The sequence below is a fragment of the Cloeon dipterum genome, chromosome X (genome assembly GCF_949628265.1).
Source record: "Cloeon dipterum chromosome X, ieCloDipt1.1, whole genome shotgun sequence".
In the NCBI taxonomy this organism is placed as follows: Eukaryota; Metazoa; Arthropoda; class Insecta; order Ephemeroptera; family Baetidae; genus Cloeon; species Cloeon dipterum.
In genome coordinates, this window is record NC_088790.1 from 28,731,574 (window position 1) to 28,752,983 (window position 21,410).

General features: G+C 38.4%; 7 protein-coding genes across 8 annotated transcripts; 4 read left to right on the forward strand and 3 right to left on the reverse strand.

The window, feature by feature from the left end:
• Positions 1–213: 213 nt before the first annotated feature.
• Positions 214–2,217, reverse strand: LOC135946898 (inactive serine/threonine-protein kinase 19-like). Its single transcript, XM_065495367.1, has 6 exons — positions 1,935–2,217; positions 1,565–1,789; positions 1,288–1,505; positions 1,080–1,236; positions 928–1,016; positions 214–870 (listed from the first exon to the last, which is right to left on the reverse strand). The coding sequence occupies exons 2-6, from the start codon at positions 1,787–1,789 to the stop codon at positions 804–806; spliced, it is 756 nt and encodes a 251-aa protein (XP_065351439.1). The 5' UTR covers positions 1,935–2,217; the 3' UTR covers positions 214–803.
• Positions 2,218–2,368: 151 nt separating this feature from the next.
• Positions 2,369–7,460, forward strand: LOC135945713 (uncharacterized). Its single transcript, XM_065493554.1, has 14 exons — positions 2,369–2,507; positions 2,594–2,709; positions 2,796–2,951; positions 3,007–3,072; positions 3,127–3,269; positions 3,319–3,473; positions 3,524–3,726; positions 3,900–4,045; positions 4,096–4,225; positions 4,279–4,450; positions 4,527–5,092; positions 5,305–5,646; positions 6,043–6,213; positions 7,166–7,460. The coding sequence occupies exons 2-14, from the start codon at positions 2,605–2,607 to the stop codon at positions 7,361–7,363; spliced, it is 2,553 nt and encodes an 850-aa protein (XP_065349626.1). The 5' UTR covers positions 2,369–2,507; positions 2,594–2,604; the 3' UTR covers positions 7,364–7,460.
• A 20-nt stretch (positions 7,461–7,480) lies between these two features.
• On the forward strand, positions 7,481–10,945 carry rho-4 (rhomboid-4). The gene is made up of 9 exons (XM_065493557.1): positions 7,481–7,638; positions 7,861–8,040; positions 8,119–8,142; positions 8,302–8,466; positions 8,524–8,694; positions 9,004–9,143; positions 9,203–9,416; positions 10,371–10,484; positions 10,548–10,945. The coding sequence occupies exons 2-9, from the start codon at positions 7,930–7,932 to the stop codon at positions 10,761–10,763; spliced, it is 1,155 nt and encodes a 384-aa protein (XP_065349629.1). The 5' UTR covers positions 7,481–7,638; positions 7,861–7,929; the 3' UTR covers positions 10,764–10,945.
• On the reverse strand, positions 10,855–14,001 carry LOC135945714 (tRNA (guanine(10)-N2)-methyltransferase homolog). The gene is made up of 9 exons (XM_065493556.1): positions 13,825–14,001; positions 13,704–13,769; positions 13,405–13,650; positions 13,218–13,352; positions 13,007–13,163; positions 12,849–12,955; positions 12,651–12,789; positions 12,386–12,590; positions 10,855–11,184 (listed from the first exon to the last, which is right to left on the reverse strand). The coding sequence occupies exons 1-9, from the start codon at positions 13,897–13,899 to the stop codon at positions 10,968–10,970; spliced, it is 1,347 nt and encodes a 448-aa protein (XP_065349628.1). The 5' UTR covers positions 13,900–14,001; the 3' UTR covers positions 10,855–10,967.
• A 78-nt stretch (positions 14,002–14,079) lies between these two features.
• Positions 14,080–15,119, forward strand: Arfrp1 (ADP-ribosylation factor related protein 1). Its single transcript, XM_065493558.1, has 5 exons — positions 14,080–14,248; positions 14,304–14,474; positions 14,531–14,612; positions 14,667–14,838; positions 14,891–15,119. Exons 1-5 carry the CDS (start codon positions 14,156–14,158, stop codon positions 14,979–14,981), a joined length of 609 nt encoding a protein of 202 aa, XP_065349630.1. The 5' UTR covers positions 14,080–14,155; the 3' UTR covers positions 14,982–15,119.
• A 530-nt stretch (positions 15,120–15,649) lies between these two features.
• Positions 15,650–16,469, forward strand: LOC135946745 (protein stunted-like). Of its 2 annotated transcripts, XM_065495101.1 has the most exons (4): positions 15,650–15,776; positions 15,899–16,029; positions 16,159–16,184; positions 16,361–16,469. In XM_065495101.1, exons 1-3 carry the CDS (start codon positions 15,748–15,750, stop codon positions 16,170–16,172), a joined length of 174 nt encoding a protein of 57 aa, XP_065351173.1. In that variant the 5' UTR covers positions 15,650–15,747; the 3' UTR covers positions 16,173–16,184; positions 16,361–16,469. The 2 variants fall into 2 exon arrangements, with proteins under 2 accessions (XP_065351173.1, XP_065351172.1); XM_065495100.1 differs by lacking the exon at positions 16,159–16,184.
• LOC135946744 (UNC93-like protein) lies at positions 16,281–20,984 on the reverse strand. The gene is made up of 5 exons (XM_065495099.1): positions 20,439–20,984; positions 19,083–19,290; positions 18,837–18,993; positions 18,103–18,370; positions 16,281–16,678 (listed from the first exon to the last, which is right to left on the reverse strand). Exons 1-5 carry the CDS (start codon positions 20,962–20,964, stop codon positions 16,458–16,460), a joined length of 1,380 nt encoding a protein of 459 aa, XP_065351171.1. The 5' UTR covers positions 20,965–20,984; the 3' UTR covers positions 16,281–16,457.
• Between the last annotated feature and the right edge of the window lie 426 nt (positions 20,985–21,410).

Below are 21,410 nucleotides of genomic sequence, written 5' to 3' on the forward strand. Positions count from 1 at the left end.
TTCAAAGATGCGCGATGTGTTCTAGTTTCTTTGGACGCTAATCTCCGATACTCAAGAAGTTTATTCATAAATTAAATTTTTGTATGAACGTCCCTGATAAGCGACCTCTCTATGACGACCAACTGAATATGAATGTATGACTTTTATTTTTATAAGATTCCCAGCTTCAGGCTTTTGGTGAGTTAATCCTTCAAATGATCAAATAAAGCAAAATATAGACAAAACTTGAATTTTATTGATTGGTAAATCATATATTTTTCCACACGAAAATGTGCTCAATTTATAAGAGGCAGGGTAATTAATTATTCTTTAGATCTTTAGTGGCGGTTTGTTGGCGCAAAAACAGAAATCATACACAGCATCTAAACAGTTCGCATGGCAAATAAATATGATGAAAAATCCCTATCAAGTTTCCTAGTTCTTGAACCTAAGCATTAGAAAAATTCTCTGGACTTCTGATTATGATTAAAAAATATCATGACTTGGTTTCGACCAACACAAATAACACTAAACTTAACTGTTATTTGAAAATTGATTCCCACAAAATACAACTTCACGATTGTAGATTTTTGTTAAACGCACAACACAACAAAAATTGTGTGCCAGTCATATTCTAGTAGCCAGATTTTTCTCTTTAAGCTATGCCACATTATAAAAATTTTAAATCTCCAGCCATTTTAGTTTGGTACGTAGAAATTAATTTTTCGAATTACTTTTGTGTAAATGATTACCACGTGAAATGGTAACCCTGACGCATTAAAATTTAGATCTTTGATTCAGATGAAAAATATCACAGAAGAAGGTCACTTTTTAAGTACCTTGACGCCATTTTGGCTGATCTTCAGCATTCTGCCAGAAGTGGTGTCAAAACTACAACAAAGCAGTAGTTGTAATAACCTCAAGAGATATTCTCCAGGATTGAATTACCTCTGCGCCAAATCCGCTCCAACAACGTCATGGATTTGGTATTTTGTGCCGAGAACGACAGTCTTCTCCAGAGGCCTCCCCAGCAATTCCTTAAATTTCAAATAATAATTTAACTTCTCTGCATTTTAAAAAAGGTTTTTTGAGTACCATACCCTTTCCAATACTTGGTTGTATTTTCCCTTCTTGATCAGTGCCAGGACGGTCTTGCGTCCTTTCGTGAAGGCTCTGATGAAGTTTCCAGCGTTTGGGAAGGACAGGCTGTAGGTTTTGGCGTCCTTCAACACCAGGTAACCAAAGTGCATCAGCTCCCTGAAATGATTTACTTTAAAATCCACTTCATAATTCGATAAAACGGCTCACTTGGCTTCGGTTTTCGATACAATCGACTCCAGTCTTGTTTTCTCGATCTCAATCAGACCCAAAGGTATAATTTTTCCTAAATACTTCGCAACGGTTTTGTTTCCAGGGTAGCAAACATTGGCAGTTTTAAGCATGTCCTCGGCCAAAATTACAGCTCTGGACTGCAAATCGATGCCCAGTTGGAAAACGCAGATCACACCATTGCTCCGTAACGAATTCTGAAATTTAATTATTTAAGAATTTCGGTTTTAGGGTTTAAATTTAAATCTAATTTTACCATTTCCCGGTCAACGATAGTCCGTGATGGAACCAAGTCGTACACTTGATGGATCATCACCACGGCGGGAATTTTGTTTGAAAACCGTAAAATGGGAAAATCTTTCCCAATCGAAATCAGGGCCTCCAGAGTTTTGCATGATGACAATGACTTGGGAATTTTTATCAGAGGTTCGTCGGCTTCGTTGCTGTTTTCTGCTCCTGGCTCATGATGTCTTTTGCTCATCTGCAATGAAAACGACCTCATTAATAATATTATTAAAAGAAGTCGAAATTTAAGCACAAAATTATTACTGACTTTAGTACAAAATATGTAAACACCAATTTTACGCAAGTGTGACAAATTCTTAGTATCTAAATAATTATCTGACCCTCTATTCTTCGTGTTCTTCACATCAAAATACGAATTTAAGTCCAGATCGCGACCTGATCGCGACTCCCAGCTCCCAGCAGGCCAGGAATCCAGTTTTTGTTTACGTTTGATCTTCACCAAACATGAGGATTGAAGCTGCTCGCCATTATTAATTTCCCAATGCAGATTTCTCACATGTGAGATTTAAACGCAGAGATTTTTAAATATTGGCGTTATATGCGTTATGTATAATTATCAAGTCTCCTGATGATTTTTAACCCCTTCGAGCTGCTTCCAGCTGGCGCAGCTGACTGAGAGGCCCATACACTTATTCTGAATTCTGATTGGTCGAGAGCGGGAGGTGTGCAACAGGTTTTTATAGTGGGGCGATTTGATTGGTGCAGCGGCCAAAGAACGCGGGATTCTGCAGTGCGGTCTTGTAAGGTCAGCTTTTCAATGTTATTGTTGGGAAAAGAAGAACCAGAAAACTGCCAGAGAAGACAAAAATGGGCTCTAATGCCCCGAAAACAGTTTGATTTTGATTGTTAGCTGAAGCGTTGTCGTTTTTCGCGACTGTGGGAGTGTCGTTTCTGTAAGTTCTGTCGGAAACAGCTGACAAATAATGCATGGGTCGATTTATGGATGCGATTTTATGTTTGTTTATATTGCCTTTTACAGGTTTATCAAGAATGTCGCAACTGCAGTCGTCTCTAGATGTCGACCTGGAGCGACTGCCGAGCCTCTCGAAGGAGCAGATTAAGGAATACCTAGCGAACAGACTTCCCTTTTTGAAGATATCCTTTTCTCTAAATTATATTTTATTTATATATTGCTTTTATATTCAGCGTTGCAATGGTTTTCCTTGACCTTAAATGATTACGAGTGCATGAAAAGTTCCTCTGCTAATCCAGGAGATGCTGTCACGGCCAGCTGCATTCTCTTCACTCACTGTCTTCCGGTTTTTGACAACATTTCTGAAGCAGAAAAGAATTTCCTGTCGCCCGTTCTGCCACTATTTAGTAAACTTTCTACTGAGGTACAAAATGTGAAACCTGACAGCATATTAAAGTAATGAATTAAATTCTGTTTAGATATTTACCAACATAGAAAATCAGCTGCAAATCAGGGAATTGAATGTAGATGATGGCTTGCTGCAAGTAAAATAATCAACTTTTAATAAGAATGGCTTGGATTAAAACTCAAATACGCAGGTGCCTGGTATCCTTGCCCAATGCATCAATTCTTGCATCCATTTTTACGTCAGCTTGGAAGGACTGCAGCCTTTAGACCTGAAATCTTTCAAAGACAGTTTGTTCCAAGCTGTTGTCAACTTGCTGGAACACTACAGCAACAGGTAGAGTTTCATATCTTAAAAATTGCGTGGTTTAAAATTCTGTTTGCAGCAAAAGGTTTCTAAATACGAGCTCTGCTGAGGTCTTGATCGATCTTTCAAGAGAAGTTTCAGCAGTCCTGTCGAGTCTGATTGTTTTGTTCAAGGATAAAGTTAATTTCGATGAAACGGAAAGAAATCAAGAGGCAGACCACATTTTTGCTAAGAGTAATTTTTTAGTTTGGAGTTATTTTCTGTACTAATTGCATCTGCTGCAGCCATTGATTTTTTCTTCGACGTCAGCCGTTTTGCTCAGCAGGCCGAGCTAGCCCTGCCGTTGCTGGCAAAAAGTTGGAGAGTTTACCACAGTTTAATCGCATTTGTGAGGAGGAACGCAATTCCAATTGACTTTGAAGTGATTCGTCCTGCTATTTATTTAAGCGAGCAAGTTTTGCAATATGCAGAAATCTCTCTTGACGAGGTAATTTGCATTCTTTTCCTCTGGATCCAAAGGAGATATTATTTTATTTATGCGAAATTATAAAAAAAATTATTAAAACCACAATCTTATCTTCATGTTAAATAATTCCAAATTCACGGGTATGGTTATTTATTACTTTCCAGCACATACAAATATTTATTTTCTATTTACAGACGGTTCCTGATAATGGTGCTGAGCGGCTCGTGAAATTTGCTGTGTTTCTTCTACAAATTTTAAACACAATGACTGGAGGCAACATTGAATCAAGGCTGGTATCCCGCCTGCGAGACGTTTTTAAGCTCATTCTATCCCTTCAAAGGTATTAATTCCCATTTTGTACTGTAACAGATTTAAAACTAATTTTCGCAGATGGTCAGAGCCAGTTTTACAAACAAGGGAGGCTGCGGTTACCAATCGACAAAAGATGGTTAGTCAGGAAATCGTTGCCCGAGTTAAACTCATGGTTGAAAATTTTCTAGACAAACCTGACTTTCCAGAGGTAGGGTTTCCGTTGTCTTCAGAGGAAATGTTTTATTGAATTATTTTCTTCAGTGGCTGTTTGACTTGAGATTTGAGGATGAACCAGTCCAAGAATTAATGCTGGTAGCCACCGTTTTAGAAGAGGTGGGGATGAAATGTTCTAATGAAACAAGCAGAATCCTCTGGATTAATTATTCAAGAGATGTTAACATCTTGAGCACACTCTTCCGCTTGATTGATAAATGTAAGTACCAACAAAAACAAATCAGCCCAAGGGGTTTCTTATCATGAAGTTAAATTATTTATTAATTTAATTCCAGGTCCTCTGTCCCTGTCCAACTTAGACAGCGGCATCTACGACTCCTGCCTCTCCTCCGGCTGTCTCTTCCTGGTGTCCTTGGACGCCGAGGAATTCATCGTGGCCGAAAAAACGCTGCTGCAAACCCTGTGCGGCTCGTGGGGAACGGCGTGGCCGTGGCTGCTGGCGTCCGACCTGTGGGTGTGTCTGACCAAGAGCAGCAATTCCACGCAACTGTGTTTGGAGCATGTGTCCACGCTGCGTTTGCTTTCCGAACAGATGCCTGTTGGGCCTCAGAGGCGGGTGGTCACCTCCCTTTGCCAGCGGCTGACTGACGTCATGGCCCAATTCCCTGGGAATGGGGAGGTCGAGTCAGGCGAGCCGCTGATGGACTCTAAAGTGGACCAGGTCAAAGCCCAGATTGAAGAGTTTCTTGAGCGGCCCTCAGAGGTGTCTTTTCGGCAGTGTTTGGATGCTGTGGACCTGATGGGCCGCAAGAATGTCAGGGTAGAGTTGCTGGAGGTGCTGCTGCGTCTGCTACCCTTCTGCCACGACTTGGATGAGCTTTCCGAGTGCATGGGTCTCAAGGTCAGTGTTTCCTTAATTATTCCTGCTTATTTGGTGGTTTCATAAAAAAGTATGGTATTTTTTGGTATTAAAAAGGAAACTAAAATTTATAAATGGCAATGAAATGTCCAACTTATTGAATTATGAATCATTTCACCCTTAAATCTCAAAAACAAAATTATAATTCGTTAATTGATATTTAATTTTTTTCTCCTCACCATCTTAAATAATAGGTGTTGGCTACCTGCGTGCACTACACTCCTCTCCTGGACGCGCGGGCCCTGGACACCCTGCTGACGAACGTGCCTTTCTTCTGCTCGCCGGCCCTGCGGGTGGCGTCGCTCGAGTTGCTCTGGCGGCTGAGCAGCAGGAGACTGGACGCGTCCTCCGTCGTGCGGCTGGTGTCCGAGGCGTTCAACGACCTGCTGCAGCACCACAGCGTCGTCGTGCGCAAGGCGGCCCTGCAGACGTTCGTCACGTTCGCGCAGTGCTCGCCGCACGAGGACGTCGTCCCAATGGCAGTGGCCAACAACAAGGCCCTCCAGCTCACCGTGTCCGCCTTCATCCAGAAGCAGGTAGGCAGAGTTTTTATTTACACTGGAAAAAATCCCCGAAATTGTTGCAAGAAAGCAGAAAACTACTCTAAAATCGTTTCTGCGCTTAATTTTTTCTTGACTTTGGGGAAAAATTTATAAAATTTACGAACACCTGGAAAAAGTAGGTTAATTTTTCCTAGTTTTTGAAAGAAGATAAAAATTACAATTATAATTTTTCTGATGCAGCCTTTTGGATGTCTGCTCTAACAATTTCAGCAAACCATTAATTTAGAAAAAAATCAGCAAATTAACCTTTTTAAAACTTTGAATTTCCTTTTTCACTGTTAAAATTGTCAGAAATGTGTATGTTAAAATGCCCTAAATTGTTATCTCTAGCTCAAGTACTAGTTTTTTTTTTTCGTGGGATAATTGCAGGTGAGTGACAATTACGGCGTCGACGAGGAAATGCGGCGGCTGTCCAAAATCGAGTGGGCCCCCTGTGACGAAATGAGAGTCGAGAAAATCGCTGGACTTCGCTTTAAGCCAAATGAACAAGATACCCCGCCGCGTCTGCGGACGCCCTCCCCGGAAAATACCCTTAGCCAGGTTAGTGTCTTTCACTATAATAGAGGAAAATACGGAAGTTTTACAAAAAATGCAATCTTTTTTTGGAAATTTTAGGGATTTTTTTTTTAAATGCAGTGCAGTCATAAATTTATACCAGTTTCTTGCAGGCAATGTTTGCACTTAAAACTAATTTTCTAATTATTTGCTCATGACCTAGACTTGAAAAATTGTCAGAGAGAAAATTTTGGTGATAATGATGCAGAAAATTGCAATTTAAAAAAATCACAGTACATAGAGGAAATATTTACTATTCTGACTACAAATTTTAGATTTCCACAGGGGAAAAATGGGAAAAATTCATTTCTCGCGCAAGAAATTTTTAAAATTTGAGTGGCAACACCAGTGGTGAAATAACTGGGTGGTAAGCTAATGCAATCCTGAGAAATTTTATTAATAAAATTCTAATATATCATCCTCTTCTGAATGGTTAAATGTCTAAGAAAGATTTTCATTGGGTTCGCTGTCAACAAGCTTGATCAAATGAACACTTAATTAATGTCATCGGTCAAGGTCAAAGGTCATTACAAGACATTTTTCGTGATACTAAATTAATAATCCTCTTTTTTAAATCTATAAAGCCACTCTTAAATTGTCCTCAGGCACGTGTGGACTATTGTGAAAATTTTAAACTTATTTTCGCTTACATTTTTGAAAGATTAAAATTTGAAACTTGAAAAAAATCATACTTTTTTGCAAATATTTTCCTTATTAAAAATCAAGGTACCTTACTGAACTGAATGGGGTTAACCCATCCTCCACACCTAACTCAAAATAATTTAACTCCCTTTAAAATAATTATCCTCCTGAATAATTCATATTTTTCACTTAATTTTTATATATCAATATTTTTAGTTTTAATTATATGAAATTAATCTACGCCTTTCTCGGATGAAGCAAATTAAATAATTTGAGGATTTTGTGATTTTTCCAGATGAGTATTGGCAGTGCGATCTTTTCCTCGGGGTCACCGGAAGAAAACTCGGCGTGCGACACGCAAGTGGCGGAGCTGACTTCCTTTATTGATTCGTTAGTGAAGGAATTGAAACACGAAAAACTCAGTGCCAAAAACAAAAAGGAAATCAAAAAATCCGTCGTTAAGTTGCAAGGACTGTTAGACGACACATTTTAACACATGATGAAATAATTAAAAACAAACATTCCATTCAAGTCCGTGATTTCTTTCGTGAATGAAACCCATAAAAGGTGATTTGAAAGGTGGCGGGCTGCGTGTTTGCTGCTGTTACGGCTCTCCCCTCCCCGGGCAGGAGCATCCAGCTTTTTTGCCGTGTATTATTAACCATCAGCCGTTCGTGTTAGTAGTTACGTTAATTCCAGCGAACGAGAATGACGTGTTGAGAGCAAATGAGTCAACAACAGCACAAGTCGATTTCTACTCGCAGTCAGGTACCATATAATTTCACTTGTCTCGTGGTCTGAATATTCATAAAAATAGGCAACGCGGAACTCACGATTTGTTTAAACAGAATAACAATAACAAATAATTTTTATTAGAGTTATGTATGGTATTTTTTTGCTTTGGCGCCTAACGCTGTGCTCTGCTTTATCAGTTTTTCAACGGACGCTCCCGTTCCGAGCTGATAAGCCCTTTGGTTAATCATTCAACAGGTATTTGGTTCGTTACGGCGCGTCGCAGTCAGTTAGGACAGTTAACGCCTAGCTAGCTTCTTGGCAGTCATGAGCCACCCCGACGTCGAGCTCCAGAGGCTCAACGACCGGCTGTCCATACCTGGACAGACCAATGGACGGCAGCTCCAAAGACTGGACACTCAGACGGCGGATCCAGCTGCAAGTCACTTTTTATTTATAAAAAAATTACGGTGACAGTGATAGAGGAAGGAAATTAATTTTTGTCTAAATTTTCAGCATTGGAAAAGAGTTTTCAACAAGGTGAGTCAATAATTTTCTTATCCTCCTTGAAGAGGAAATATAAAAATTTGTAATATATTTTTATGGAAGCGGTTGGACTTAATCCTTATCAGAGATAAAGGCTTGGCCTTGTGTGCCAATATATCTGATTTTTTTAATATTTTTTTGAATATTTTTAAGTACGATTTGGATGCCGACGGCTATTTATCCCTGGCGGAAATGAAAGAAATGCTGCTGGCGGCCGACTACGCTGCCGACCTGCCGCAGGACGCCGTTCGCCAAATCGTCGCCCTGGCCGACGAAAACAACGACGGCCGACTGAATTTCAAGGAGTTCATGAAATTGGTATAATTCCATTCGACACACTCGGCCGCAATTCCTATTATAAAAATTCCTCAATAGGTTCATAGCGAGGCGATTCCCAGGGGCGTTTTGTCGCGGCTGCTGCACGGCTACGTCCACAATTTGATCGTTCCCAGGGTGTTGCCGCACGACGTCCCTGACGGAGAGTACGAGGAAGCCTACTCCTGCTGTCCGCCTCCGATCGCCATGCTTGTTGTAGCTTTAATTGTGGTAATTGCGATGATTTGTGTAACCATTTTACACAACATATTTTTATAGAGCCACTTTTTTTGTTGAAATTTTTCCTATTTTTTAATCTGTGATAAATAAATCTATTTTACTTTATTTTCAAAATCGCGTAATTTTAATACTTACAAAAGAATAAGTCTTATTTTTGTTTTTTGTCCACATTTTTTCAACAAAGAAAATTATCTAATCATTGCCAATCAGTGCATAGATGACGTCACAATTTTCTGGCTGTCTCTTTATCCAGCAGCCAGTTTAATAAAAAAATCCTATTATAAGACAATTTTTTCCCAGATGACGATTTTCCTGATCGACGTGACGTCAACCAAGGACCCATACAGCGTCAACGGCCCACTTTCCTCGGTGCTAATTTACAACCCGCACAAAAGACATGAAGCTTGGCGCTTTCTCACCTACATGTTCGTTCACGTCGGGTAAACTTTGGAAACTTTTATATCCCCAGGCGCATTTTTAATAAAATAAATTTGTACAGGGCGATGCACCTGATCGTGAACATGGTGGTGCTGCTGATGCTGGGCATCCCGCTGGAAATGGTGCACCACTGGTGGCGCGTGCTGATCGTCTACCTTGCTGGCGTGGTGGCCGGCTCTCTCGGAACCTCCGTCACCGACCCCTACGTCTATTTGGCTGGCGCCTCCGGCGGCGTCTATGCCATCATCACCGCCCACCTGGCCACTATTATCATGGTGTGCACCACTTGTTGCTTTCTCATTCCTAGTATTTTTTCATGAGAAAATCTTATCTTTTAGATAAGGCTTGCAATTTTTTGTTGATGTATTACATCAAATTTTTTTCTAACAAGGAAATTCTTTTTAATTTTTGGTAAAATTATTAAGTTTGTGTAGTGTCTAGAGCGTCCATCAAGCTGGGAAATATTTGGGCACCCGGGAATACCTGAAATCGTTTTTTTGTGACAGGAATCCTGAGAGGGTTTTGCCAATTAATAAATGCGCAAAAATACCAGCAGGAAATATCCACCAGTTTTGGTTATTTCCGCATTTTCAGAATTTAAATGTCCCATTTTGCGTCTATAGAGTAAAAATTTACGTTGAGTGTTAAAATTTTTGATATTTTGGTAAAATCAGAATATTTTTTACTGTTTTGTAAAAATCCCTTCTTTGGTAATCCATCGAGCGAATTTTTTATCTTGAATTAAAATTAACGTTTTTTGGGAAAAAGAGCAAAATTGCAGAAAAACGCAATGCGGTGGATTTTTCCCGGAAAAATGCGGATTTTGGTGAACCCTGATCCAAATGGTAAAATTTGGTAGCATGTACCAGGGAAGAATAGGCGCGAACTAGATTTTTTCATTTTGCGTGCGTGTTAATTACTTACAATTAGTGCGTAGAGCAAGAGAAAAAATGTTTTTTTTTTAATATAAAATTTAAATTGGACACCTTTTACTCCAAAATTAAAAACTTTGAGACATTAGATTGACCAGGATTTCCTGAGAAGGGTTTTTCACGTTTTGGGTTTTCCCTAAGAAATAAGAAAATTTTCCCACGAACCCGGGAAGTAATTTTTGGGGTAAAGATGGGTAAATAATAATCCCAATCTAAGAGATATTACTTTTGAGAAAAAAATAATTGTATTAAAAATCACCTTTAAATTAATTAATTTATGTTCATTATCAATTTCAGAACTGGTCAGAAATGTCCTTTGCAATTTACCAGCTAGTTGTGTTCACCCTCCTGATCGGCTTTGACGTCGGCACCGCAATATATCAAAGATACGTCTCCAAGGTCGAAACAAACGTGAGTCTGGTCATCTAATTGTAAGAGACAAAAATCCAGCTGAATTATTTTTTACTGTCCTAGGTTGGCTACATGGCGCACTTCGGCGGCGCGCTTGCTGGTCTGCTCGTCGGCATCTACGTGCTGCGCAACCTGAACAAAAAGCCGTGGGAGAAGAAAATCTGGTGGGCCAGCCTGGCAGTGTTCACCGTTCTCATCGGCATCACGATCGTGTGGAACATCGCCTTCCCCGAATATTTCCCAATGCCTGTCTACAATGCTCTGGACATGGAGCCGTAATCAGCCTTTAAACAAATTACTTGCGTGCCTTTCTATGCTGCCTATTACGCTACATTTGCAGGGGAATGTGTCATATCTCAAACTAAAATAATTATTTTCCGAGATCAAACTTTCATTATTTTGTGTATATACAATATTAGAGGAAAATAAAACAATGAAACAAATAAAGATCTCTTAAGTAATACACGTTGTTTGACTGCTTTCTTATTCCTTTTGTTCCTTGCCGCCAAAGTACCTGTGCCGGAATCTGGTCGTGCTCGTCAGCTCGGCCGGCGGCGTCTTCTCCTTGGTGACTGGCTCCTTCACCTTTTCCATGCACAGCAACAACCTGCTTGAGTGGCAGCTCAGAACTTGCTCGCAGTTGTAGATCAGCCGCAGACACTTGTGCTTCGGCAAACTCTTCTCCTCGTCGTACTCCTCCCTAAAATATTTTCAGGAAATTTATTTCATATTTTGATACAAAAACTTTATCTTTAATTCCTTTCAAAGGGAGCTGTGTTTTTCTTGGGTGGTAATTTTATTGGACCGATATAGAGACTTTACTTAAAAAAATATATTTCAAAATAATTTAAATATAATTAATATTTTAAAAATTCAGTATTAATTGAAATTCGGTCCAACAACTAATCGATCGAGGGGGAATTTTTCCAACCTTTGCTAAATATCCAAATTGAAGAAAAATTAAAAATTTCCCTTAATTTTTTGTTAAGTTTTTTAATTTCAAACTTCAAAACATACATTTGAAACAACGTAACGCATTCATATAAATTCAATTTCTATTAAAAATCCCTTTAAAGTAAAATTCTAAATCAATGGCTACTTCAGACACTCAATTTTCAGTCTAATAGCTTTAAAATTTTGCCCTGAGAACATCTAAAAATTTAACCTTGGTTGATGGAAAACAAAAATTATCTTTTTAACTGTTTCATCAATCATTTCTACAGGTCTCAGCCAGCCAGAAAATTGTTGGTTACATGGCAACCACCAGCCGTCAGTGAAAAAAGGTTAAAAATTAAAAAGGTGCAGGAGAAAAACAATGTCTTCCGTACCTTTGGTCGGAAAAAATGGAGAAAAAACGGAGAAAATGACCAGCCGCCGGGCAAAAAAAATCAGCTTAACCGGTTGGCCAACCGCCGCCATAAATCTCACAGCTGAGACCTCTATTCAAATTTTAATGAGACGAAAAAATGATTTAACAAGTCATTTTTACTGTTGAGATTTTTTTTAAAATTTAAAATATGCCTTTGAAAGTTTCCACATTAAATTTCCTGATGATTTTGTGCCTTTGAAACTCAAAAATTAATTTTCTCCTTGTCGTCATCTTATTTAAACCATAACAAAGGGTTATAAAATTCGATAAATTAACCACCACTTATACATAGCATTCCAATAATTTATATTTCAACTAATTTTTCTTTCAAATTTAAAATTTGGAATCAGTTCCTTCTACAGACAATCAATTTTCAGTTTAACAGCCTTAAAATTTGGCCTTGAGAACATCAGACAGTTCAACAAATTTAAAATTAGCCTTAAAAAGATAATAAAAAAAATCAATTTAATTGGAAAATTGGCTTTTTAACTGTTTTAGCAATCATTTCAACACTTAATTAATTCCCTTTTACCTGCAGATTGGAAGCCAGAAGACCAGTCTGCCTCCCATGCAGAGGTGGTTGGCGGCGAAATCGAGCAGGTCCCTCATCAGTTCTTGCAGGTCGTAGTCAACCTTTGCAGGAATGTGGTGCGGCAGGTGCTTTTCCGCGATCGGCTTGATGTCTGGACCGCGCCACGAGCCAACCTTGAACGTCGATTCTCGCACACCATACGGAGCTGCGATTGAATAATATCGAGATGAGTTAAAGTTCATTTTCAGCAATCTAAAAAAATTACGATCAGTTAAAATCGCGTCGAAACGGACGTCCGGCCTCCAGAGCGGCCGTGCAAAGTCTGCCACAAGGACGCCCACGTATTTAGACGACAAATTGTACTGCTGCATGTTGCTTTTGATGCTTTCCCCTTTTTCCCTAACCTGTTGGAGAAAAATTAATAAAATTTTCTATACAGATTAAGCGCAAGGGCACAGGGCACCTTTTGATTTGGTCGGACTGGTCTCGATTTGCCGTGAATCATTAGAAAATCGATATCAGCACCACTAACATAGCCTCCAAATTGAGCTGCTGAGACTAATAACGAGCCTGGAATGAAAATTATTATTTAAACATCTTCGATGCCAATTTTATACTTGCCGGAGCCGACGAATGGATCGTAAACTAAGCTTCCGGGCACAATTTTGGCCTGATTGGCCATCAACAAGGAGAGCTGAGCGTCCATGCTCGTGTTTCCGAGAAAATGCCTCGTTTTGAGAGACAATTTTTGAATTAACGACCGCTGACCATCAGCAACCTGAAAATATAAATTATAAATCATGTTAATGATTTTAATTTAATGAATAATTACCCATCGGCCAAAGAACAGCTCATAAGGTTGATCAGGAATATTATTAGAGTCCTGTCCAAAATATTCAAGGAGGTAAAATGTCACGTCCGGGTCTTTCAGATTCACGTTTCCCTCAATGGGCAGGTAGCTAAAGGACTGGAAACGAAACTTTTAATTTTAATTTTCCAGCAATAATTTTTTCACAAACCTCGATTCTTTCTACTTTTTCCTTCATAGAAAGCGATTTGCAGAAGGTCTCTACTGTCAATCGGAACGATTTTTCAGGGACGAAATGCGGGTACATTCGTTCCTTTGGAGTTTGTTGGATGCTGAGGTGCAGCTCTTCATTAGTCTTGCCGTGACCCCACAGTTCCAGCACTGATCTCAGGGAAATGCACCGACTGGCCAGCAAATGCGCCTCTTTCTCACTTGGCAACTCAACGATGCAATACGGCTAAAATTTAAACTGTCAGAATTTTTCTAAAAGGGATTTAACAAAATACTCACAACATCACTAATTTCAGTGTGGTAATTCACTTCAATATTGAATATAGACGCAACAGATTCAATATCCTGCAAAATTCATGATTAAAAATCCTTTCTTATTTTGTTTTAAAACAGAACTCACGGCGGCCCTAAAGTTAACGTGTTCCTGCGCGAACCAGAGAACGTATTTCACCTTGTCCGAACTTTCCATTTTCATTTTACGCGTCAATCATTAAATAACTTAATCCCTCCAAACCGAAATTTATGTAACGTAAAATAAAATCACAGCAACAGCAGGTCCATGCCGCAAAGAAAAACTGTCCTAGCCTTTTGTTTACTGCGAACGCCGATTGCTGATTGGTCGGAGAGGGGGGCGTGGCTCGTTGGCCTCTCGTTGGTAAACAAAGCAGCAGCAGGCGAGAAAGGCAATGACAGGACGTGGAAATTGAGGCTTTTTTATCGCATTTGGGGCCATGTACACGTTGCTTTCCGGATTTTACAAGTACCTCGTGCAGAAAGACGAGTACTGCGTCCTCATTCTCGGCCTGGACAACGCCGGAAAGTCCGTAAGTTCAACGCCAGAGGCTGTCAAAATTAGATTCCTGAAATTTTTTCGTGCAGACGTACCTGGAGGCGGCGAAAACCAAGTTCACCAAGGGCTACAAAGGACTGAATCCTAGCAAAATCACCACCACCGTGGGTCTCAACATCGGACAAATTGACATTAAGGGCGTTCGACTGAGCTTCTGGGACCTCGGCGGGCAGGAGGAGCTGCAGAGCCTCTGGGACAAGGTTTTTGGCTAATAATATTTTTTATTTAAGAATTTTCTAATGAATTTTCGTTCCAGTATTACGCAGAATCGCATGCTGTGATTTACGTGGTCGACTCGGCCGACAGGGAAAGAATTCCAGAATCGAAAAACGCATTTGGTCCGTTGTCCGTCCTAATTTTCCAATTTTATATTAATTAAATCTTTATTTTAGACAAAATGATAAGCAGCAACTTCTTAGAAGGCGTGCCTCTGCTAGTGCTGGCCAACAAACAAGACATTCCTGATTGCATGGGCGTGCGGGACGTGAAACCAATTTTCAACCGCAGCGCCCACTTGATCGGCAGAAGAGACTGCATGGTGATGCCCGTTTCAGCGCTCACAGGGTCAGTTTTAATTTGAATCTGTGTTTTTTGTACCATGAAATCTCTATTTCAGTGATGGAATCAACGAGGGAATTAACTGGCTTGTCGACTGCATCAAGAGAAACAATAATCTAAGACCGCCGAGGAACCAAGAGGATATGTGAACCACCGTTTTTCTCATAAACTACTATTTTCTATTTGCAATGTTAAACATCACTATTTAATTAAGTTACTTTTTGATAACTATGTTTAAAGTTGAAGTTAGATTGAATGATTAAAAATATCTGTATTAATTTATCAAAGAGTTGTTTTACCTTCTAACAAAGCCAAAGAAACCGGAAATGATTTTTGATTGTTGAATTTATATTCTAACTGGAATTAAATTTAAATGTACGAGCAGGTGAGATGCTGAATGCTTGATTAATTTACCGAAATTGATAAATGAGCATAATCATCGCCCCGTCAATGAATTTTTTTTTAAATTATTTCAGGAGAAATTGGCAAGAATCATATTTAAAAACAAAAAGCAAGTTTCACAATCACAGAGTCAAATTAAAGTATTTCTCTTTAAATTTTAAATCGTTAAAATCTTAAAAAATTACATCGTTTCAATGAATCCGCTAAACTTTGCGATGTGAAGTTTCGCGCCAAAATTTGAACTTATTCAAAACTGATTTAGGACAAACCTGGAATGGATTCCTGATGTTTTACTTAAAAAAACTGTTATTTTACCTTGTTTTAAATCGCTAAAACTATTAAAATATCATTAATTCTGTCTTTAACGAGATAAAATCCTTAAAATAATTCAATTCAGCTGTTTCCAAATGACTGAAGCCGTATCCGGGCGGCCACGCCCCCTTTTCGTCTTTGTCCTTCGTTCGCTCATCTGTTTCCGATAGAAACAAGAGTAACACCAAAAAATCTGCAAAAATGACTTTCTGGCGCCAGGCAGGACTTAAGTGAGTACCATTTTCGTGTCCAGCACCGTGCAGACGTGTCCCTGGGTCGGAATCCGGGGTCACGAGACTCAGAATTCTCGTTAAAACAGCTCTCAAAAATGTCTTTTCTGAATTCTCTGCAGCTACGTCAAGTACTCGAGCATCGCTGCCCGCGTCGTCCGGCAGTCCCTGAAGCCCGAGCACAGGGCGGAGGCCCTCAAGCGCGAGGAGTCGCACATCAAATTCACGCCCTGGAAGGACGGCAAGGCAGTCAGTAAGTTAAAAACTCTGATTTTATACTTTATTTATGGTCTCTTTAAACTTTTAAATTCAGTCTGATCATTTTAGAACGTCCATTATGTCTTATAAAAAGCTTAAAATATTTTCTGCAATTTTCTTCCAGCGGCGGAGAAGTGAATCCTGAATTAAGTAAGCTTTTCTGCGAGTGCATGGAGAGTGATTTTCCTAACTCCGATTTATTAGTTTTAACTAACATACGTTCGTCATTTGATAAAAAAAACATAATTTCGTGTTTGAGTTTTTTAATAACATGTACAAATAATATTTACAATAGCACAGTCTCACTGCTCTTTGTCCTGTTTCAGAAACTCCGCCGACAGCTTCAGCTTGAGGCCTCGTTTGAAGATGTTTCGCTGTAGATGCATTATTTCTTGTAAATTACATTTAAAAACAATGATTAAGTCATAAACTGGACTTGAGTTTTTTGTTTTTCTTCTCGATGACCTCGACGCCGTAGTAGCCGGCCATGCCGAGCACGAGAACGCCGACCAGCACCCACATTTTGGCGTTGGTGCACACGTACGTGCTGTACGCGTAGGCCACCGCGAACCCGAGAGACTCCCACAGGCGGTAGTTGCTGAACGCTGCCTCCTCGTTTTGAGCAAACAGGTTTCCGTACAAGGCTGGAAAATATTCAATTAATTACGGATTAGCCAAGAAGGCGTAAAATTATTAGAAAGATTCTTCGTTTTTTTATGAATTCATCTCTGCGGATTTTTTAAAAATTATTGAGACATTTTTTCGCATTAATTTATGAATTAAGTATTTTTTTTACATTTTTTCACGATTGATTAACCACTTACACACACTTTGCATCAGTAGACAAAATATAAATTTCAGTTTTGTTGCTCAACTGTGCGTCATTTAATGTTTTTAAAATTAAAATAATAAATTTTAATATTTCACGCCATCAAAATAACGTAAATGTTCTCTTGGTTTTTCTGACATTCAGCTGACAGTTTTTTCAGCCTTAATCTTAATATTTTGGCTTTGATTTGGACTTAAAAATTTAATTTTCTTTAGTTTTTGTTTTAAAATGTTAAGTCTCCTTCATTTTACCAGAGAAGGAAGGAACAGTCCGTGGGAAAACAACCCTGAGTAGGACTCAAATAAATTAAAAACTATGTAAAATGCTTAGAGGAAACTGTTTTGAGCTCTTCCTAAGGGAAATTTTTTAATAAAATTATTTTATACATTTAATTGTCTACTTGCACACACTTCGTGATCAATGAAAAATAATTAAATAGTAAGAAAATGATCATTGGGAGTTAAACAAGCGCCATGCAATTTTTTATGATTTTTGTTTGGAAAAAATATCCTCGTTTTGGGCAAAGAGATTTCCTAACAAGGCTGGAAAATATTTAAATAATCACAGGATTAGGCAAAATTCGTACAATTTAAAGAGAAACTTCCTGTGTTGTATAAATTCATCACTGCTGATTTTGAAGTAATTAATATAAATTTTTAAACACATGATAGCTCTTAAATGCTATTTAGGAAAAGTTGAGTAAACATTTTCACGCAATTCACACCAGTCGTAAAAGGACAAATAAATTTTGGTTCTGTTGCTCATTGTCAATTGCGCGTCAATGACGTTTCTATGCCAAGAGTGTTTTTCAAATTGAAATTTAATTTTTAATTCTTCTCGCACTCAACAGAACGTAATTTTCCAGACATTTGATTTTTATTTTTTGATCAAGTTTAAAATTTTATTTTATTCAATTTTTAAAGACATTTATTTTGAGAGTTAAGTTACAAACATTTAAAATAAGCCAGTAAAAAACTGGACCCTAATATTTTTTCAAAATATATTAAAAATAAAGTATTTAGTTCAATCATATTTTTTTAATTTTGTATTTAAATATCTTTATCAACTAAAATTTAATAAAAAATAGTAAATTTTCCGTTCAAACTACTTCACTTAACTAAATTTAATTTATATATAATGTGCTAGAATCGTTATTCATCATTATGAATCGAAATAATTAATGATCAGTCGAAGTGTGCTTTATGTCTATCATGTATTTTCGCATATTTTGGGTTTTACCGTTCATTTGAGTCTGCCAGACGGCGTCGGCGATGCCCCAGAAGCCGGCGATGACGTAGAAGACGGCCGGCTGGTCCGGCGTCGGCCTCCAGAGGAACATAGTGCAGATCATGGCGATGTTTATCGCGGCGCCCAGCGTGAAAATGGGCAGGCGCCCCACCAGTTTGATTGCGGCGCCGAACACGTAGGAGAAGACGGCGTCGAATGCTCCGAAAGTGATCATCACGTAACCCACGTTTTGCACGCCATACGCACACGTCACGTAACTCTGAAATTGTTTTTTTCTTTAAATTATGTAGGTGTAAAATTTTCTGCTTTGTTTTTCACAACTAAAAATGTACAGAATTTCCAAGTTAAAGCACTATTTTTCTTGAGAGTTGAGTATTTTCCATCAGGATTTCTTAAAATACAAATTTAAAAAAGTTCTTTTATTTATGTTTTTATGTATTTTGAGGATTTAACTGTTAGTTTGGTTTTTTCCACCTTTTTTATAAAAAATATAATTTGTAAAAATGAAAAATTGTTCAGATAAATAATATTAAACTGATTCAGTCAATCCAAATTTTAAAGCAAGCAGCACAAGATGAATTTATTCTTCATTATCTTTTTTAAAATATTTTATAAATCTTAAAATTGGAATAATTTACGCCAGTTTATTCAAATATTTTTAAATACACTATATTTTGTTTCCCATCCAGATTTTAGTTAAATAATATATTCATTTTAAAATTTACTTGAGTAAAATCAGCGCCGATGAAGCCCTGCTCGAGGCCGCTGAAGACGGTAAGGGGAATCAACAGCAACTGCCGCTTGTCCTTCCAGTGCTTGACTGTTGCCAACAATAACCTGAAGCCTGAGAGACCTTTTGCACTACCAACGCGATCTCCAAACCTAAATTCGAAAATAAAAATAAGACTAAGATTCTTTTCTCGGATTATTATTTAATTTTATTTTTTTTTCTAAAGAAATGAACAAATGACCTGGTGAGGGGATCGACGAGGAGGGCGACGATTGCCGCGGCGACGACTGCGCACCCCAAATAAATGCCCATCAACAGGTAGATTTTGCCGTCGGACGGCCTTTCGCTGGGCGCCGCGTCCAGAGCAATCCAGGGACAGAAATTGGCGCCGCAAAACTCCAGTTGCGGACTCTCGGGACTTATCGGCGCCACATCTCCTGACGATAAAACTGCAAAAGGCATTTGTAATGAACGAAATTTAAAAAAGACCACGTTTTAACGATTTTTTGCTTTGTAATTCAATTGAGGCCTTCCAGCGCCCTTAAAATAGCTAGTCAGTGGTCACGCATGAATTTAATACCAATTAAACGTCTTTTAAATTAAAAGAACTGTTTTTTCAGTAGGAAATTTCGAGATTTTAAAATGTCTAGGGGATGCAAGGCCCAACAACAGGTTTAATTTTTCTAAGCAGATATTTTTATCCTGTTCATGCATAAATACAAATACAGCTGACTTTAATATTAGATAAAATATGTAGGATCGATTGTTAGCAAAGTATAAAATAAGAGGAAAAAAAGTGTTTCATCTATTGTTGAAAATTTTATTTTGAGAGCACTGCTTATATTTGATTTTAAGAAATTATTAAAAATCAAAAATATCAGAACTTGCGCGGTAGTTCAATTTTTCGAGTGATGGTTCTCAGTTTGTATTAATATTTTATTTCTATAATTCATCAGTTGCATAAACCCTTAGTGTTCAAAGCCTCCAGCAGATGGCGCAACCACAGACTTTCTTAAAAAAATTTGTTTTAAGCAATTTTAAGGCATTTCCGCTGCGATTTAAGTCTCAATCTAGCTGCTGTGCATTCTTCAATTAACTTGCTATTTTTTGACGTGCTGAAAACCAAAATCGGTTCAGCCATTCGCCGTAGAAACGTTGGAAAAGATTTTTTTATTTTAAAAAATAGTTTTTCGCGATTCTACGGCGATTTGCTGCACCGATTTTGGTTTTCAGCACGTCAAAAAAAAGAAAATTAATTGAAGAACGCACAGTAGCTAGATTGAGTCTGAAATCGCAGCGGAAGCGCCTTAAAATCGAAAGTCTACGGTGGCGCCATCTGTTTAGGGCTATTGCAACTGGTGAATTGAACTTTAAATGTTAAATTTGTAAAAAAATATATTATATGTAGTAAAAATTAAATTTTTTTGAATAAAAATTAGGAGCAGAGATATTTTTTACCTTTAATTTTATTTTAGACTGAAAAACAGGCTCAGTTAATTGAAAATTATACTCTGATTATACTAATTAAATTTAATACTTATTTGAAACTGTTTGAAATGATTGGTATATAATTAATAAATAAATAAAATCTTCAAACCTGTGGACGAAATGAGATTTCCGATGACCTGCGAGCACTGGAAGAGCAGGAAAAATATTCCAAAAAGCAGCGTTCGCTGCGCCTCTTCCGAAGTGCCGAGGGCCTGCGCCCTGAGGAAGCCGACGTGCGACAAATAGGTGCATTTTGCACTCCACATGGGAGCCGCGACCAAACCGACGACCACGGCGGCCGGGATCAGTGTGTAAAATTGCGGGTAGAACTGGGCGCCGATGTAGACGGCGTAGCCCAGCATGCAAACCGGCATGGTCCATTTGACTCCGAGGGCCGAGATCAACCACGTCGGCACGAAAACGCACGACACGATCAGCGCCACGTAAATGGTGCTCAGGGACGCGGTGCCCAGCCCGGCGTCGGTGTTGATCGAACTCTGAAGGTTGGCCGTGCTCTGGTAGGCCGTGAAGAGGAACGTGAACGCCAAGCTGATGACCAGGATGTTGACCATCATCCGCCGCAGTTCGACGACCGGCGGCTTGTCTTCAGGACTGCTGATCGCTGTCTCCGCCATTGATTCGTCAGCTCCAGATTTCATCTATTTAAAATAATTCATCGAATTTATATAATTAGAGGTATATAAATAAAGGGAATGTATTTTAATCGTCTTTAAAGATTTGTCAATATTTATAGTAATGCTGGAAAAGGAAAATGAATAAATTTCTTGTTTTAAAATGGACCGTTTTTTAAGAAAAAAAATCCAAGCTTGATTAATTTAAAACAAACATATAGACAGATGCAAAATATTGTTAATTACTTTTTACGTATTCATTTTATCTTTTTATTACCTTTTTTGTGAACTGTTTAATCACGTGTTTTATTAAGTCGTTCATACATTTTAATTGAAATTTTTTAACAATTTACGATCTTCCATGACATTTCTAAATTAAAAGCTTCCCAATCTCCTTTTAATAAAGGAAGGAAACAGATCTGCTGATGCGTACATCAATATTAAAATAT